The sequence below is a fragment of the Limulus polyphemus genome, unplaced genomic scaffold (genome assembly GCF_000517525.1).
Source record: "Limulus polyphemus unplaced genomic scaffold, Limulus_polyphemus-2.1.2 Scaffold112, whole genome shotgun sequence".
Classification (NCBI taxonomy): domain Eukaryota; kingdom Metazoa; phylum Arthropoda; class Merostomata; order Xiphosura; family Limulidae; genus Limulus; species Limulus polyphemus.
The window spans coordinates 567,977-589,081 of NW_013665722.1; the positions used below are offsets into that span (position 1 = coordinate 567,977).

At 31.0% G+C, this 21,105-nt stretch overlaps 1 protein-coding gene across 1 annotated transcript in view; it reads left to right on the forward strand.

The window, feature by feature from the left end:
- The window catches only part of LOC106471489 (GRIP and coiled-coil domain-containing protein 2-like), a 73,742-nt gene extending 55,865 nt beyond the window's left edge, over window positions 1-17,877 (forward strand). The window contains exons 13-22 of the mRNA XM_013932101.2: window positions 572-699; window positions 3,392-3,514; window positions 5,193-5,292; window positions 6,166-6,348; window positions 7,064-7,117; window positions 8,568-8,646; window positions 9,019-9,107; window positions 12,513-12,656; window positions 15,433-15,541; window positions 16,010-17,877. Coding sequence (XP_013787555.1) covers window positions 572-699; window positions 3,392-3,514; window positions 5,193-5,292; window positions 6,166-6,348; window positions 7,064-7,117; window positions 8,568-8,646; window positions 9,019-9,107; window positions 12,513-12,656; window positions 15,433-15,541; window positions 16,010-16,080 — 1,080 coding nt within the window. The 3' untranslated portion in view covers window positions 16,081-17,877. The remainder of the gene's footprint in view (window positions 1-571; window positions 700-3,391; window positions 3,515-5,192; window positions 5,293-6,165; window positions 6,349-7,063; window positions 7,118-8,567; window positions 8,647-9,018; window positions 9,108-12,512; window positions 12,657-15,432; window positions 15,542-16,009) is intronic.
- The last annotated feature ends 3,228 nt before the right edge of the window (window positions 17,878-21,105 follow it).

Below are 21,105 nucleotides of genomic sequence, written 5' to 3' on the forward strand. Positions count from 1 at the left end.
TGTTGAAAAGTTTGTTATCTCTAAAGTGAAAAAATAATTTAAAAAAATCTGACATCTATGAGAAGTAGTTAATTTGCAACTAGGGCACTCTTAATTTTTATATCTTTTTGTATAATATTGACGTACAAAATACCTATGTGGTTATCTCTATAAACATAAATAAAGTCATGAACTTTATCTTTATAATGTAACTTTATTAGCTCAATATTTTGCTGTTACAGCTTCATCAGCAGCAATCAATACCCTACAAGTTAACTAACCTAGTTGTAGGATATCAGTAGCTCCTGACGGAGCTGAAATAGCTACATTCTAGAGACATAGGTCTGATTTTATTTATGTTTATAGAGATGTCTCTTAATAAATTCCAGTTTGTGTTAAACAAAGTTAATAATAATAATACCTATGTGGTTAATTTGTTGCGTAGCTTGTGTTTTCAGTGTTCTATTTGGTATTAAACATTGTAAGCTTACTTTTCTAGTTCATGATAGTATAGCAATAGAAGTACATATTTATATTTCAAATTTTCATCCATACATTTCTATATTTGTTCAAGAATGTGCTTAAATTTCAGGTTCGTGTTCATACTGTACTTAAACACCAGAAGCAGCAAGTTTCACCAAATGAAAATGCAAAGGAACAAGATATAAAAAGACTAGAAAAGACAGCAAACCATCTTGGAGAGAAAGTTGAAGAATTAAGGTAAGTCACTTGAAATATTATCTTTACAAATCTCTTTCTTAAGATTGATTCATGAGCCAACTTCATCACTTGAGTCCGGTGTTCTGTTGGTACTATAATTTGTTTAACTTCTCCAGTATAATTGCCTTGATAGATTGGGTATAGAACTCCCTTCCGCTCCTCTATTCTATAAGTATCTTTCCACTTTGTTTTGTGCTTGACTTTCTTCCGGGCATTGTCCCAAAGTTTCTGCAGTGAAGGGTCTTTCTTCTGTGCTTTCTTCAGCTCCTGCTAACCTAAGTTTGGGATATTGCCTTTTGACACTTGCAGGGGCTTGATGTCTTGTTTGCTCTTCTTTTATTGATCTCTGGTAGTGACAGCAGATGCTTAATCATCTTTCTGTCTAGTTCCTCAAAGTTTCTTCAACTTGGTATGTTTCCTGTCACCAAGTCCTGTATTGGTTCCTTGATGCACATGGCCTCAAGGTCTCCTACATAATATGGAGTATCCACCTTTATTTTTGCTATGGGAAATTTTGTCACTGTCCCATCAATTAGCCCACATAGACGTACCTTGCCTGTCATATGATCATCAGATACTAAACTGGTTCTCACTGTTGCACTACTGCACACAGTGTCTCGTAGAACCTTCACTTTCTTGTTCACAACATAGCCTTCACACATATTGGCATATTATGATTTGTTGGCACCTCTTGATATTTGTCACAAGCTCCCATCACTATTAGCACTGTTGATCTATTTGCTAATTTGAGCCAACCATTAGTTGTGCACTGATCAATCATGCTTTCTTGTATTGAATTTGACAGGTAGTCTTGATTCTCTTTCTTCTGGAAGCAGCATCCATAATGCCAGTCACTCTTTTCTTGTTTCTTACCAGCATCGGCTTTGTAAATAACTTCGGCTTTTTTATGTTGAGGTTTCTACTGTTGTTTGCTGGTAATGGACTTGCACTTTTCTGCAATTTGCCCCATTTTATAACAAACATAACATCTCTTCTTCCTACTGGCTATTAACTTTCTGTCACCTTTGATAAACTCCTGCTTCTGGTCATCCATTACTGGTTTCAAGTTTAACTGGACATTCTTGAACTTGCCAGTTATACTACCTCCATGGGCTTCCATATACTGTTCTGCCAGCTTGATCATTTTATCTACATCTTTTGGTGCTCTCTCCTTTAGGAACAGTGATATGTCAGTTGAACACGTGGTCATGAACTGTCATGTATATAGCACAATTTTAATCTCTACAGTATTTTCATTACTACCACAGTTGTGTATATATAGGCCTACTTATTTCCTCTGTCATTCACATTTTGTTCTATCAACATTTACCAATGTATAATCTTGGCTGTGGCTCGCCAAATGTCAGAATTTAAAAATCTGATCTTCTTCTTTTTGCCAACTGTAAAAATAAATGGCTTTTAATTATATTTCGTAATAGTATAAATATATACTATGTTCTTGTTGGGCTGAGGATTCTTCTACAGTGGGTGTCTGTGACTTGTTAGCAATAAATTCAACGATGAATAAACAGCACGCACTTCACTTGTTTTCAAAATAGTACATATATTCAGAACAAGTTAAACGTATGTACAATATATTCTTCAACACTATAGATATTATGGGCATATCATAAATACTATATATATAGTTCTCTCCTTGTCAAATATCCACTTAGTCCTATTCAATTACTTTAGAATTTCAGTTGACAAGCTGAACTATCTTCTCTATTTCTGTCGCACTAGTATTCTCTGTGATTCACTTACAATTGTGGCGCGAGTTCGAGTTACTGTAATCGTTTGGTCTTCTTTCTTCTGAAGATCCTCTGTTCCTTTTGTCAAAGTGCACTCAATCTGATTCAATTAATTGAGAACCATGCTTTGATGGAATAAAGTTATTTTTCTTATCTTGTTTTCTACTGTTAGTTTCACTCTACATATTAAACATTAGGCCTATGTCAATCGTTAGTCCTATCACTTCTTCGGTACTTAACTTCATGCCGAACTTTACTTGCCTGTAATTTTGCTCTCATTTGCTATTATCTATCTGCTGTTCCTGCTCATCTCATGCTATTTATATCTTTATCACTTAATCGTTCGTCCGCTTTCTATATTCTCGAAGTCGATGTATTGCATGTGACATTCGAAATTCTCAACATCAATGAATTATTAACACAACTTCCTACAATCATCTGCTTTTAACACTTATTATAACAAAAACTAAACAATAATAAAATATTCACTCACAAAAATAAATTAATCACTAATATCTAAACCAAACAGTCTTTTATATCATGACACATTGTTTTTTTGTCCATGTGCATTTCTATTTCTGTCTCTTTTTATGATTGGAATGGTTTGCTTTATCCTTATTCTGCAAGAATAATGTTGAGTGAATTACAATTAGAAAGATCCAGTGAATTATTTTTCTCTCTCACATCTCTTAAGTTGTAATGAGAGTGAAAATTTTATCAAAACTTTAAAATGAATTTTAGTTGAAAGCTTATTTAGTTGAATATACTAATAATGCATTCCATCAGTATCTATGGGCTTTACTAGATGAGAGAGAGAATTATAATAATTGAGAGCACAATATTTGAGTTTAAAAAATTGGGTCTCAATAATTGAATGCTAAAAAAAGTAGAAGTTTTATTTGTGCATCAGTAAGTATTTGCAGTCAATTTTTTTTTTTCAGCACACAACTAAAATCTGTACAGTTGGAGTATGATGCACTTCAGAAAGAACATGATAGATTGTTACAGCGACATGGCAAAATAGTGGAAGAATTGCGGAACAAAAGTCAGTCATGGACTCAGAGGTTAGCTACTTTCTATTTTCTTTCCAATATTCGGTTACCAATTAAATTTACATGAAATTGAAAAGCACTTTTATCATAACCTACATTAAGCAAAATAATCTTAATTTCCTCAAAGTAAAAATATAATTAATATCCACCCCAAATTTTAAACTCACAATTAATGTCAGTTAGATTAATGCAATTCACTATCGTAAACCTGCAAAATATTATTTACTTAAATCCTAAAGTTCAGTCTAAATATGAACTTAAATATGCTCATTTTGTCAGTAAGTAATGGATTATGTAATCTGCTTTTCATCAAATTATATAATTAAAATGCACTACATAAATACCATTTTATCATCAATAGTGAATGCATGATGAAAATTTATGTTCTTGGAAAAGTTGAATGCATCTGATTGAAATTACTGTTATCAACATATATTTTTTTTTTAAATATATGGACCAGATATTAAAATATATAAATAAAAAACCTTGTTTATGAGCCAAATAATCTTGGGAAACTCGTAGGGAGTTCCGTTTGATAATCACTTGTTTGATATTTTTTATGTTATTGCAAGGAAGGAAACTTCAAATATCTTACTTTTGATAAACTCCCATTTGCTTTTAGCTCAGAAAAGGCATATTGGATACAATACAATAAATTTTATTAATTACTTTTGAAACACATCAAATTAGGTCACCTATGCTGGATACATATGGTCAGGAAAATGTATAACATTCTCTTTGTGTCTTAGACAGATTTTTTAAAGAATTATTTAGGTAGTTTTTAACTCTCTCAGCACGGGCTCATTACCATTTTGTGCTTATTATAGTTATTATGCTATAACTTTTAAATTAGTAAGTGTATTTTCACGAAAGATTGCAGATTTTTATGATATTAACCTTTCAGCCGTGCCTGGCTAACATTACAGAAGTTTCAAAGACGTGGCACTTGTGTACTCACGTTACCATATCCAAGAATATAAAACTGACCTTTACAAAGTTACCTGCTTGACTATGCTCTAGTGGACTAGTATTTTGTAAAATAGTCATATTTTGGTTATAGTACATTATATATGCATATACATTATAACTATTTACAAACAAGTTCTTAAATTTCAGTTATTTTTCTTAAAACATAGTAGATAAAGAAGTATAGCAAACAATTATCTCTTCTAGTTATGAATTTTGTATCATTTGCTACTTGCTGTAAGTTGCTAAGCCTTATCAAATTTCACACGTGGAGGATGTGAAACAAAATAATTTGTTAGGTTTTATATATACATTTTGAAATAACCAAAAATCATAATTTATTATATCAATAACATAGAATTCCACTATAATTTATTAAGCTTAGTAACTAAGCTGTATTTGGGTGTAAAAAAAAATGAAATTTGAGCTCTCTAATGTCTTACCTTACCACTTAGAATCTAGCATGAATTACAAATTTTAATGCTTTTATTAATCCAAATTTCATAGTATGAAATGCAACCTGTGGGGTTGCCATCTTTTTCTTTTTTTTTTCTTTTTGCCTCCTTTTATGTATTTATTCAAAATAAGTCCTAAATAAATCTACTCATCTGTTTAGTAAGTCAACACCTGTTATTATGGCAGTTAAAACATATTTATTCGTTGATGTGTACTTGAATGCTTGAAGTAAGATTTGTTATAAGATGTACATTATTATTATTATTAGACAAGCAAAACTTGCAAATGAACGAGATGCACTACAAAAGGAGCGTGATGAGCTAAGTTTTCAATTGAGATGTCAAAATGATGCTTTAGCAAGCTTGAGAGTAAGTAGAGATATAAGTCTTATTCTTTACTTTAAAAACAGGGGGAATGTAAATAATGTTTGTGCTCAAAAGATAGGATTGAAAACTGATGAAAAAGTAAGCAAGTAACATGAATTTCCAATTTTTATGTATGTGGTTTTTACATGAATAAAGGTTTTAGGCCTAATTATTCCTTCTAAATATAATAGGTACTTCATATATGTGGTTTCATTTGCACCATGAACTTGTTAATTAGTCAGATAACACACATAGTAAGATGTATGTATATCAATTCTGATAGCTATCATAATTCGAAGTATTTGTGTAAATTAGCATAATAATTTTATGAAAAAGTAAAAACTAAACCATATGTTGAATCAGTGTTTGAACTGGTTGCTGTTTGTTAGTATTAGATTTAAAATGGTAATGAAATGAGCCAGTCATTTATATGCATATGCATTTTTTTATGTATGACTAACATTTAATATAGTGGTTCATATGTGTGTCAGTGGTTGGAAGTATTTTTTAAACATTTCTTTAAAATTTTACATTATGCATTATATTACAATGGCACTTGCAACCAGCATGTGTGAATGTTATGTTGATGTTATATTGACCAGAAAAATATGATCTTCAATGGTTTGGTAATTATCCTTTATATCCATGCTCATTATTTATATATATATATATATTCTCATTGCTTATGAGACCGAACAAGTATTTAAAAATGAATAATAGCTACTACATTATATCAGTAGATAAAGAAAATCTTTATTTTAATTGTTTATTTCATTGTTGTTAAAGTAATGTACAGAAAATTAAGCTAACTTTTGTTTCCTTACATTGAAAACAAAATGTTTCTCATTTCTTTTTCTTTAATAATTTTTATTTTAGGAACAATTTATGCTCACAGAGAAGGAGTTCAAAATAGAAATAGACACATTACAAAAACAGCTAGAAAATGCAGATAGAGAAATATCTCGTCTTCAGAGAGATCAACAGAAATCCTCTTCTTCCATGTGGTCCTCTCAAGAAGAGTCTTTTGATATCTCGTCTCAGGAGAGACAGGAAGGAGAGGTAAGCTTACGATAAGTAGGGGAAAAGGTAAGAATGATTGGACTCAATGGAGATAGATACACGTACAACAATTAATGGTTTGACTATTAAGTAGTGATACAGTAGTTGGTCAAGGTAATTATTTCTGATGTAACGTTTGAACATTGTACATCACTAACTGAGAGTGTACTTTCTAAGAATGTGAGAAAAAGTTAATTTCACATATTGCAATATAGAATAATGGTGTGCATGCACTATAAGTAAATTTGACCTTTGATATTTGTAATAATATTGTTAGATAAACTGTTTGTACTTTTAACTGGTTCATCAGACTACATACCTTCATTATCCATCAATTTTTTTGTGCATAATGATTAAAATTAATTATGTGCAGCTATTTACTATAAGTGTTATTGTAGCTGTAACCAATGACAAAAGTACAAAAAAAACTGACACACTCTATGTATCTCAGAGCTGTAAATTGAGAATTAACTACCTATAATTACATGCTTAAATATCAGAACTTAACCTATTCATGTAACTTAAAAAGTATTCAAAGAAATTTAAATTTTTCAGTGTTCTACTCAACAACTTATCATGATATTAAAATTGTGTCATTGAATTTACCTTTATCAGTTTAAGATTAGTTATATCTTAATATTATTATTAATATTTATGATAGTTACTTTACTGAGTTACTTTAAATATCATACAAAGTTTTAACTTGTATTTTTAGGGCTCAGAATCCACAGAAACAGAAGCCAGTGGTGATATGAAGGCAAGCATGAAAGTATGTCATCTTTTGACACTTAATAAAGTAATGCAAGTGAAGCCTTGGACAAGAATCTTTTTTTAGCAACACACACAGCACTTTTTTTTTTGAGTAGTTCTTGCTAGTTTTATATTAACTTGATTTACATCTGAGTTGTTTTTTTTTAAATGTACTATTCTTGTTGCTATAAAGGCTACTGATTTAAACCACATATTCTAGAGGTACTAGCAAACCTGTGGGCCTATGGCCTACATTTACAGGGCTGCTATAATGCAAATTTAATGTTTGAAATACAATTTTGTTCTTTTTCAATGTAATGATCATTACCACTATAATTCATGTTTCTTTAACCATATTATGAGCAGTAATTTGTAGTTCTACTTATTTACGTGCTCTAATGTAAATCAATGTCAAGTTTGGGGTTTGCTTTCAGGGAATCCCTGTAAATTTTGTTTTTCAAAATATGTGGGTTCCCTAAGGGGTTGAGTGAGAAGCTTTACCCTGGTACAAACCTTGGGGTATAGAAAATTCATTTGGCACAATTTAAAAGTTGGTTAGTCCAACAGTTTTGGAGAAGGTTTTTTGAAAAACCCCCAGGTTCCCCAAGGGATAAGTGAAAAATTTTACCTTTGTGCAAATCTTGGGACTGAGACGATTCCCTTGGTACCACTTAGAAGTTGGTATGGTCAGCAGTTTAGGAAGTGTTACATGACACACATAGTTAGACAATCTTGAACTACTATTTTGCACTTTTTCAGTTTAATGATCATTGAATCATTGCTACTATAATGCTAATTTAATTTCTTTAACCAAGTTATGAATGATAGTTAGTAGTGCTACTTATTTACGTGCTCTAATGTAAATAAATACCAAGTATGGGATCTATTTTTGGGAATCCTCGTTAATGTTTTCTCAAAATACCCAAGTTCCCTAAGGGGTTGGATGAAAAGTTTTACCTTTGTGCAAACCTCAGGGCTGAGACAATTGGTTTGGCATTTATGAATTGGTGAGTCCAGCAGTTAGGAGAAGGGGTTTGGGGGAATCTATTGGTGGGGGTTGGGTGATAAAGTTTACCTTTGTACAAACTTCAGGATGAAGATGATTTTGTGGCACCATTTAGACGTTGGTACGACCAGCAGTTTAGGAGTTATGTGACACACAAACAGTGAATCTTATTATATACATTGCAGAATTCTTTATTGTGAAGGCTGTAGGAAATTATACTGTATATTCGAGATAATTTCTTTACAACTCTTGATTCATATGTTTAATTCACTTAAGGTCGGAATGACAGTTTGGAAATGATGGTCTATAAGACATATTAGAGGTGTGTTTTGTTTGTGAAACCAAAATCAAATGATACTTTGAGCAGGAGTGTCATGTTACATATCTTGTAATGCAGTGAAATTGATTTGATTGTATCTTTTGATGTTACTACCAACATACATATATCTATTTTTATTGACAGGCTTTGTCTCTAGCAACTATACCAACAGGTGGATTTACTCCTTTAGAACAACTGATTTATTCAAGAGATGGATCTGAGAGTGAGTGTTGGCTTTCTTTATCTAGTGCTGTAATTCATTCATTCCCCAGCTGCAATTATTGGACTTAATTTACAAAGACATCTACTAAACTTAGGATGTATATGTGTAATTACTTTATAAAATACTTTTATTTCTTTTATTTAGAGAATTTTTTATTATTGGGCTTGTGAAGGGGATTTTAATAATATATAAATTAATGTATTTACTGAAGAAATTAACTGTACTGGTTAATGAGTTGTGTACAGAGTTTTAAACTGGATATATGACTTCATATATTTATGAATCATTAACTGATGCTTTTTTTTTCAATTTTAAATCACATATTACTACATTGTACAAGAATGCTTATGTAAACATTTGTATATTTTTCAGCTCCAACAGGTCTGATATTTCAGCATGATTCAGGAGCTTTTTCATCTACATCAAATACTGCACAAAAGAAACTCGAACATGTTACAGAGGTTAGTGTTACCTGTTTAGGCAGTTTTTAGACAATGATATTCAAAATCAGATATCTTGTATCCTTTGATGTGTTGTTCATCAGGACAGAATTGTTTATCATGTTAATACACAGGTAGTTTAGTAGATATTAGTTGTGCTTTTTTTTTTTTAATTTTCATATTATTCAGACTGGTTTGGCTTGGCCCTTGTGGTTTGTGTGCTCAAGTCATAAGTTTGAAGCTATCACTGACCGTGCTCATTTTTTCAGCCTTGAAGGCATTATAATGTGGTAGCCAATCCCACTGTTTGGTTGGAGTAGTCCAAGAGTTGGTGGTGGGTAGTATTGACTATATGAGATTTTAATCAAAGAAACAGAAAAAATCAACAGATTTTCAAAACAAACAAAGATGAGTATGAGCTTATAAAGAAAATGGATGGCAGGAGAGAGGAATTAAGATGAATAGAGAGGAAAACCATACAAGAGGAAGTTGAATATACTGAGTTAACAAAGATAGTATGGAAGAAAAGAAGAAACCGGAGCAAGAAAAAGAAGGATAAAAAAAGATTGAAAATATCTTAAAAGAATAGGAAAGCACCAGGAAACGATATGATCACCAGTGATATTTTGAAAGCAGGTGGAACTGAAACATTAAGGCAGATAACAAAATTGTTTAACAAAATATTAGAGTCAAAAAAGATGGCAAAGAAATAGAAAGAGGCCAAAATCATCATTTATATAAGAGGGAAAACAAGCAAGATATAAAGAATTACCATCACATAAGCCTATTGTCTTACTTATATTAACTATTCACAAGAGTACTACAAAAAAAGATTGAAAAGAATTTTTTACAAACACCAACCAAGAGAACAAACAGGCTTTAGGAAGAATTTCTCAATAACAGATCATTTACATGCAACTAACCAAATAATAGAAAAATCAAATGAATACAACTTACCTTTATGTGTGGGATTTATAGATTATGAAAAAGTATTTGACTCTGTAGAACACGGTGCAATATTAAATGCTTTAGCTAGAATAGTGGTCAATCTAACATACATCGAAATCTTAAGAGATATATACACAGATGCAGCAGCAAAATTAAATTTTGATAAAGAGGTGGCATCAGTGATAAAGATAGAGAGAGGGGTGAGACAGGGTGATACAATATCTCCGAAACTGTGTACAGCAACTTTTCAAGAAGTATTCAGACAAACTGAGCTAGAGAATGAAGGTATAAAAATAGATGGTGAGACATTAACAGATCTAAGGTTTGCAGATGATGTAGTTCCCTTTACAAATTCAACAAAAAAAAGATGGAAGCCCTATTAAACAGTTTGAATGCCAGAGTAAGAAAGCAGGATTAAAAATACACAATGGAAAACCAAATATATGACCAACTAACATGACACAGATACCATCAAAATTGAGAATGAAGAAATAGAGAAAGTGTCAGAATACAAATATTTAGGACAAACCCTCAAAATGGAAAACACAACAAGGGAAGAAATTATGGTAAGAATAAAGGCAATATGGTGATTGTTTTGGAATGTATAAAGAAATTCTAGAGGATCAAGATTTCCCCATTACTTTGAAGAAAAAGATCATGAATCAGTGTGTACTACCAACCTTAACATATGGTGGCCAAACGTGGGCACTAACAAAAGAGATAAGGAAAAAGATAAAACCACACAAAGATCTATGAAAAGAAAAATGCTTTATATAACACTACAAGACAGATGGAGAAATGATGGAATAAGAAAAACAAGAAATATAATAGACGCAGTAAGGTTCATTCTAAGAACGAAATGGGCTGGGCATGTAGCAAGGTATTCTGATAATAGGTGGACATTAAGAACAATGGAATGTCAACCTAAGACAAGGAAAAGATCTAAGGGAAGGCAAAAGAAAAGATGGAGGGACAGTATGGTGGCAGAAGCAAGAATTAGGAGGACATGGTATGCTAAGAATAGGAAATACTGGACTGATCTGACAGAGAGCTATATCCAATGTGAGATGACTGCAGCTTAGATAGATATATATATAGATAGTGTTGACTAGCTGCTTTTTCTATAGTCTTTAGCTTCTAAATTAGGGATGGCTGGTGCAATATATCATTCTGACTTAGGAAATATTTTGTGTTTTATTAATGTTTACACAGTAATTCTCTTATTTCTTAGTATTTTTTTATTGTAGATTATCTTGTGTTTTATTAATGTTTACATGGTAATTCTCTTTATTTCTTTATTGTAGATTATCTTTGGATTTTTTCATGATTCTTATTAAGAGTACTGAAACTATTGAACTATTTTTAAGCTAGAGTAGTCTTTATATTTTACACAATATGTTCATTTCCTGCTAGTTTAATTGATGGCTACTATAAAATAAAAAAGAAGTGTATATTTGAAATAAAAATGCTGTTTTATGGGATAGAAATAAAATTTTTAATTTTTTGGTTTCTAATATCATGTACAAGATTGCAACCACTAATTAAGATTAACTGAATGTTTAAGCACTAAGCAGTGTTAAATTTTACATTTTTGTGGTTGGTCAAAAAACAAATATTTGTTAAGAGATAATTATCAGGCTCCACTCAGTTCTAAATGTATAAATACTTGCAGCTTTTAGGTCTGGGATAAAATGAAATAAATTCCAAAATATTTGGCTTAAATTAGCATCCATGAATTATTTAGTGCCTTTTAATAACAAACTGTTAATTTAGCTTATGTACAAAAGCTTCCACTTATTTTACTAGCTTTTTCTGTATTCAGCTGTATAAGAATTAGCAGCATTATCAAAGACATAAAGCCATCAAACTTGATTCTCTCATGGTTGAACATTCATATTTGATTATTGAAACTCTTCCCAACTTATTCACGTTTGTTGAATGCTTTTTTTGTAGTTGCTGTAGTTTTATTGTCTATCTTTCACTGGAATATAATTTTTGTGTGTTTACTTCAAGCTGTTGTAACTACTCATCATGTATAGGACTTGTGACCTATTTACGATTCATATTCTTTTTTCTTTTTATATTCTAGATGCTTCAAAATGGAATTTGTTTTTATTTATATATATAAATTTAAGTAATGTTCACTAGGACTTAAAACATAATCCATGAAATATTTCACAAAAGTGTAAGTGAGCATTATCTTCTAATGTAGAAGAAACTTGACAAGATGAATCTATTTTAGTTTGTGGTAAAATATCAGTCAGAAGTTTGCACTACAGTGCATGCCTCAGCTCCTGGTAATGCTTTATCTTAAAGTTAATACACATGTATATCAAGTTTGATGTTTTTAATTTAGTGATGGAGCATATGCTTATGATATATTCTTAATATTGTTAATAACTAATGAGCCATGTAGAATTCTTATAAAGTTAATTTTATTACTTTAAGTTTCATTAATTTTAATTATTTTTTTATTAGTTGTTAAATGACAGTGAAGCTCATAGTTTACGTCTGACAGAACAAGTTCGAGTGTTGAAGGAAGAAATACGACGTTTAGAGAAGAATCGTGAGAGGGAAGAACATATTGCCAATATGGAATATTTAAAAAATGTCATGATTAAAGTAGGTGAAATTGTGTATGCTCACATATCATGTGTTAGTTGACTTTTCTCTATTTTAAAAAGATATGTAAACATTTTGTATTAATATTGATTTCTGTTCAAAATACTTATTTTATTGGTGGGAAATGTGTGTTGTCCAGTAAGTTTTGAACTTGCGTATTATTTTGTTTTACACTACCTTTAGATTTCAGTCAATTCTTTATGGCAAGATTTTATTTAATTAGCATAAATTACTTGTACTTAGCATAGGGATTTAAGGACCCCCTCATGATTCTCAATGGTCCAGTGTACTGATCAAGCTCCTCCATTACCATAAATTACTTTTATAGCTACCCCTAGGGGGGGCCTGTACACAAAAACAAACTGCATAAGGACACTCACTCATGATTCCTTAACTTGTGTACCACATTTGGTCCTGCTAGCTTGTGAGTCAGAGTATGAACACAGTTTCAAATATGGTACTTCTAGGATCCTGAAAAAGGCCAGAAACACAAAATCCAATTCTAGTTTTGGGTTTGATCATTTTCAAAACCTACTCCTAGACCCCATCATGGTTTAGCCCCCCCCCCCCCATTTGTAGAGGGCAGGTCTATACCCACAAAAAAAAGCATTAGAAAACCTGGACAAGTGTGCCAAATTTGGTTACACTAAGTTGTGAGTGGTGGTATGAACACAGTTTTATGCATGGTGCCCTGGGTGGGCCAGAAACAGGAAATCCAGTGCCAGAGATTTGGGTTCAGTGACCCTGAACACCTATTTTTAGACCCCATCATGCCTTTCTGACCTTCTAGACACATTTTAGTGTCCTAGGTAGGGGGCTATGCCATATAGATATAAGGAGGACCCCATACCACCCAAGTCGGCCAACTTTTGTCCTGTTACCTCCAAAAACTGTGGGATGAGTTCAGAAATAAACAAACACATACCTTCATACATTTCATGAGTTAATGATATATATATATATATATATATATATATGCATATTTGTCTTTAAATTCCATTGTGGAGCAATGTAAAGGTAATATTTAACACTAAATGTTAAGTGAAAAGCAGATATGTAAAAATTGACTCAGAGCCCAGGTCCTCTGGTTAACAGGACCAGTTCTCTACCTCTGAGTATGATCCACTATATTATGCTTTAATTGGTATCCAGACGAAATAATATAAAGTCTATAGATGATGAATAATAGTTGAATGTAAGACTTGTAGGGGAATATAGAAAAATACAAAGTTCAATTAAAGAAAATATATAAAATTTTCTTAATGTTGCATTGATAAAAGAAAAAATTAAATTAATGTTTTTCTCCTTGGTTAAAAAAAAATTAACAGAAAGTCCTTCACAATATTTTTGTATGAACTGATTTTGATTTGACATGTGTAAATTTTATATCTTATATGATGATTCATGCTTCAACTTGATTATAACTCATTGTATATAAAATTAAGCCAAGATTAGAAAAGTTCTTTCATTGTAGAGTTGGTAAATTTCATATACTAATTGCTCAAGAAATGGAGAAAGTTTAGCTACTAATGACCAACAACATGTCTATCTTGTCAATTAAATCTATGTTAATATTCTGCTTGTCAATTATTTCTACATTAATATTCTGTTGTACAAATAATTGAGCCATCTTGATGCAGTTTTATACACATCTTTGAACAGTTCATTTAGTAAAAAGATGACCAACTGAAGAAAGCAAACAATGTACAAGACGTTTTATATATTTTGGTTAAAAACATGACATGCAAGTGTTGAAGGGAGAAGTATGATGTTTGGAGAAAAATTGTAAGAGGGAAGAACATATTGCCAGTATGAAATGTTTAAAAAATATCATGATTGAAATAGATGAAATTGTGTATGCTCAAATATTGTTAGTTGATATCTCTATTTTGAAAAATATGTTTAACTATCCTTATCTTCAGTTGAAAGTAAAAATGAATAGAAAATGACTGCTTTGGCAGTCAAAAGGCATAAAAAAAATTTGAAGGGTTTATATATATATTGGCAAATACTTTATAAATAGGTAATGTTTTGGGTCACTGCCTTTCTTCAGACTATATATTTAAGTTTGAAGAATGGTGGTACCCTAAAATGATACCTATCAATAAATTATTTTGGCAATATCCTTTTCTTTGATGTCATGAAAAAATTAATGATAAAATATATTTTTTTAATATCAAAATATTCATTTTATGTATTTTATTAGGTGATGAAAGTGTAAGTAATGACCATCTTTTTTAAAAGGTTATGAAAGTAATTTCAGTACTGCAGAGCCACAACGAGACAGTATTTTGTAGTAATAAATATGTAGCAGATATTTGTCTAGGAATATTTTGTAAGTTTTATACATTTTTTACAAAACATTGCCTGAGAAAACAATTTGTAGCTGAATTGTAAATTGATTGCATTTAGGATTTTATATTACAGAACACTTACATAAGCATAGAAACAATTAATTTTTATACTTTTTCTATAAACTTTTATTTCAATGTGATAGAGATAAATTGAAGCTAATAAAAGTAAGAAAGTAAAATCTTGTTTTGTGTAATAGCTAATTTGAAATTTAGTGGTAATCCAGTGACCAATTAATATATCTTTCTTTAAAGTCAAAAACCACAAAACCGTTTTTTTTCTGGCAGATACAAATTTAAGGTATGTAAAATAGAATGTTCTCTCTTCTTTAAATTCTTAATGTTTCCTCTGAAGTTTGTTTTTGTCAATTTGATGATTGTATATTTAATTCTCATCATGATATTCTGTAATTTTTATGTTATAGTTCATTTCTCTGGAGATGGGAAGTGAGAAAGAAAGACTTGTGCCTGTTCTAACTACTATTCTTAAATTAAGTGCAGAGGAACAACAACAGTTGTATATGGTAGCCACAGGTACATTTTATTGAAATTTTGATTTATTGCTTCTTATAACATTTGTTTTTGTCAGAATGTATGACTAATCATTTATATTTTTATTTGTCACTTCAACAGATTATTAATACAATCTAGTAACATGATAATTGGAAATGCAGTTAGTAGATCTTTCTTGAATAATTCAAAAATTTTTATTGTGAGTATAGTCCCCTGGTGGGACAGCAGTAAGTTTATGGACTTAAGATGCTAAAATCTGGGGTTTGATTCTCCACGGTGGATACAGCGGACGCCCAATGTGTATAATCACTAAATGTTTTAATGGCTTTTGTATCTAAAGTATTATAATAATAATTGCTTAAACCAAGCTTTTGAATATTGTTAGATATGGTTTTGGTTTTATGTTATAATCTAGTTTTAATGTTAGGCTTCTAGTCTAGTTTCAAAGTTAACGTTTTGTCTAATGCCTTCTTAATTTTATTATTACAGGTGAGGCTGCAATTAGCAATTCCAAAAAAGGCTGGGGCAACTATTTACATAGATGGTCTGGCATGCTCTAGTCTGAGTATAAAACATTGTTTAAGCCAAGTTGCACTTCTGATTATCACCTGCCGTGATGCCTCACAAATGTGCTCTAGTATAGTAAAAGACAATTGTGTTTTCTTTGAAAAAGAGTCACAGAGTGACAAGCATTTATATCATTATACAGGTTTTTCATGTGGTTAAAATCTGCAGTTTTCTTTTGCTGCCATTTAAAGTGTTTAATCTTTATATATAAACTTTGAAAAAGAGCATTGATTAAGCTCCAGAAATGAAAATATCTTCCTAGTCATTATTTGATATGGTTGTAGCATGTTTTGAGGTTTGATTGTTATTTCATCCACTGCATTATATTGTGTTAGGACAAATTTTTTTCAAGTAATTTCAGACATCAACTTTAATAAAAACATATTTTTGATGTGATTGTTCATTGCAAAGTACAAATGTAATTTCCAACTCAGTCAAATCTTTCAACTTGTTTTGCAGTGTCTCACCCAGTTTCTTCTGATGCATTGTACACTAATGATCTTAAAGTCTCCAGAATTCTGAATATTTTTAACCTGTAGAACATTGTAATTTTTATTACCAATAATAACATCTTCCATATATAAAGACAGACTCTAAGGTTTTACCTACACAGAAGAAACCATGATTTATCCAATATTCATTATTTGAGATGTTCAAAATAAAGCTTTGTGACTAGGCAATACATTTACTATTTTCATTATGTTAGAAAAACATGTAGGTTCAAGAAGTCTTGATAGAAATGAATTAAAAACCCTATAACTGAGCACTTTTGAAAGGTGAACTTTTCTTCTTCTGGAGCAAACTGTGTTCAAATTGTGTTCCAAAAATATAACTATGTAATTCTTAAACAGCTGTATTTCTTGTACAGCGAAATTTACATGTTTTAGAATAATTTGTCATTTGGTGTAGGTAGGGCTGTTGGGATTGAGTTTCAAGATACAATTTTCTGCTTTCCTTGTAGACACACAAAGAGTTGAAGTTATTTTTGTGCTGAAACGGAATCTTTTTAAAAAATTATCAGTGAGGTACAGATGATTTCAGTTTTAACAAATATTGAAATTCTCTTGAATTATATAGATCAACAAAAGAAAACAAAACATGAAATAATATAACAGTTTGTAGTAATGAAGTTTTTTAGGTATGGATTGTGTTAAGTATTGTATAGCATAGTCCAATCTTATGTAACATTCTATTTCCACAAAGTTTATAACAATAGTAATTAAAAAATGGGCTTGTTAAATTAAAAAAAAATTATAACAAAGTAAAACTGTATGTGTGTAGGTATAAAAATAAATTTGAGATGATACAGAAAAAAACTATGGAAGTAATAAGTGGATGCAAAAATGTAGGCATATTTGAAATTTTCAATTTAACTTTTTTGTTCATTTATCAGTTTTAATTTGCATTTCATGCAAACAAAAAGGTTTTGATACTAAGTGTTGTTAATTGTGAATCGTTTATTTGGTTATGCCATTTTGAAGCTCATTCTACAATTTTGTAGTTGGAGGGTTTGAGTGACTTGCTAGTTAATTTTGTTACAGTAAAAGAGGGAAGATAATAAATCAAAACTTGCAGAAGATAATAGCAACAATATTCGGTAATTAAGAACATGCTTTGAGAACTATTTTTAAATACTTAGAATATAATAACACAATCTACATAGTCATGTGAGCACAGTTATATTTAGTGTTGAGACAACTACTGATTTTTGGCTAGTCGGCAAGCTGCGCTTTAAAAGTTGACTTGTTTGACTAGTTGACATAAAATTGGTTTCTCACTAGTCATCTAGTTGTAGAGCATATCTACTGACTCACTAATGAAGATTGTTCTAATATAGTACTAATTCTTTTATCTTTGCATGAGAAAAAAAAACATTAGCCCATTTACCACTTTTTCAAATGAAACACAGTAATCATCCATCTTGATGTCTCTCGGGAAGATCAATTTCCATTTAGGCTATGACTAAACACATTAAAACATGGTTAATAGTATGACAATGTCTTGATACTAGTGTTACTAATATATAACACAGATTAGTTGTCAAATATTTAATCAGAGATTTATGGTATTACTTGAAAGTTTACTTCTCTGAGGGTTTATCCTATTAATCCTTCTTGCACAATATATGGACTATAATATTCAGTTACATGTTTTAGTCATATGACAGAAAGGGAAGAGTGTGTTCCAACCAAATCACAACAAACATTATTCCTAATATTCGTCTTAATTTGCTGTTGACTAGATGACTAGTTGTTTCAGAACTAGTTATATTTTTTGCCTCATAATCTTCATCAGATAATGCTGAGAATAGATAGCTGAAATTAGTAGGACCTGGAAGTCTATCAAATTTATATTTAAATTTTGTGTACTATATAGCAGTAGCATACTGTATAGTAAAGAAAACATTCCAAATACTATATATTTCTTTAATGCACTAGAAAATGTTCTTGGAGATAAAACAAAGTACATTTTATAAAATCCACCATAAGTAAAATATTTTGATTGGATGATAAGTTTTTAAGATAATTTTTGTATATTCTTCATCTTGTTAAATGTGTAAATAAATAAATATATATATATATATAATGGTACAATGTAATGCTGTGTATAATTTGGTAATTTCCACCATGTATAAGCTGACAGTTATGTGTCTTGATAATAGTTTGGTGCATTGTTCAGTGAATGCATTCACAATTTTTATACAGTTATGTATTTATGAAAACCATCAGAAAATATTCTAATGAAAAAAAAAAGTTGGCTGTCAGTATTAATTTGTTAAAGATCAAGTACACTATCAGAATTACTTTGAATATTAATTTTTAGTAAGGATTGTAGTATTGCTAGTTTGATCCCTAGAAGAACTACAAGATAGAAACAAAAGAAATAGGAGCCAACCCTTAAAAAATATGTGCATTATGTTTTATTGAGTAACAACTTTGAGGACAACTTTTAGATGGAGTAGCACTTGTTTTTACATCATCAGTGTTTTCAACTGTTAGCAGATCTATTCCCCATATTTTATGTAAGTAATTAGTTGTTGGTAAGGGATATGAAAGTCTTGAACATATGCAAGGTAAAAAAAAGTATATTTAAACAAATTCATTTGTAAACTGATCTTCACTCTTTTCTTAATGTGTATGTTGTGTTAAAAGAGGGTTAATAAATATTCAATTTCTGGCATAATCTCTATGTATTTGTTTTCTTGTTATTCTGAAATTTTCCACATCATCTTAAAATTCACTGGAAGGCCATCTTGTTTTTTTGAGTAAATTACTTGAATTTTCTTTTCATAACGGAGCATCAAGTGATTAAAATGATTACCTAGTATAATAAAAAGAAAAACAAACATATATACATGAATTCAAGATAGTCAGATATAAATGTTTTCAGGTTTTTGTGCATTTGTGAAGTTCAAAGATATGAACATCATCATCTTTTTTTATACAATCTGGAATATATCATATTTGGGAAATTTAGGAAACTTTTTTTTACTGCCCCTGTAATATAGGTTTCCAGCATGAAGAACATAACATTTTGACCACACACCATTTGTGCTGCACAACACAGCCAATGAGACCTTTTGCTGAGTACTATGGCTCTTCAAGTTGGCTGAGAATACAACATAAAGTTTCTGTTGAAATGTCATTCATATCAGTCAGTTACAATATATCAGCTACACTTACATCTGCCAAACAATCTTACTGTACAACAAAGAAAGCACTACTTGCATTAGAGGTTTTTAAACGTTTTCACCACTATTTATATTGCAGATGTGAGGTTCATATGGAATGATGTACCTCTTACTGGAAATTGTGTATTATATACCCACTAAAGAAATATTTTCTGAAATTTATTAGCAGTCTTATTATGATGTAATGACACAAACTACCAATCAATAAATCAAACTCTGCCAGCATAAAGCATTGTAACAATAATAACTAATACATAGTAAAGGATTGAGATAAACTGTATTTTACCAGAGGCTTTGTGTATTGTATTCCTAGCAGACTTAAAGAACTCTGTTATTGAAAGAAAGGCCTTGCCAACAGTTACATGTAGCACACAAGGTGTGTGGTCGAGATGATGTTGTGTTTTTACTGGAAATCCATATCGTAGGGCCAGTAAAGAAAGATTTGTTAAATGTTATTATCAGTCTTATTTTGAGGTAATGGGTAATATCACTCAGGTTACCAATCTATAAAGCTAAAACTGGTTTTAGTACTCAGGAAGGCTAGTATGAAAGAAAAAGAGACGATGTTTTGGCGGCATTCTGAAACAGCAGGCTTGTATGAAGTTCATGTCAAACTGTTTGGTCACTGTACTGTGGCAGCTCCTTTTTTTTTTTTAAGTAGTTGATGAAACGTACATAGTTTACAGTGGTCATGGTACATAATCTACATCAATAGTATTTTGGTGTTTGGTTGCAAGTTTCAAGCAACAGTTGAAAATTGTTACATCCTAGTGGTAATCAATAACTTCACGAAGTGGGCTGAAGCATATTCAGTAGTATATGTATTTTCAAACAGTTACCAACACTGTGAACAGTGCATAGCTTACTTCAGTTAACCAGTGGAGATCTATGCTGATCAAGGAGTGAACCTTAACAGTAAGCTGCTTGTCAAGTTGTGTTAAGTACTGGTTGTAGTAAAGATTCTTGCTTCACTTTGTTATCCTTAGGGCGATGGTTTGGCTGAGCATCTTTGTAAGCTTGGATGGAATTGATATGGGTAATGATGACGTATATTGAACTGGTATATGTAATGATGGCATACCTTGCAATAGAGCAATAGCGTATATCAGTTATTCTCCAAACACGATAATGTTCAGATGTGAAGTTACACTCCCAGTATATCTCGAGTACAGTCTCCCATTGGCTGTAGAATTGCCAGAATATCCACAAGAATACATGGAGTGGTGTCAATCCACATTATTTGATTCACATATATTCGCACTTCAACTGATGTGAAAAGTAGCCGAAAGAAGAGAATGTGAAATAAGATGATGAAAGCACAACAGTT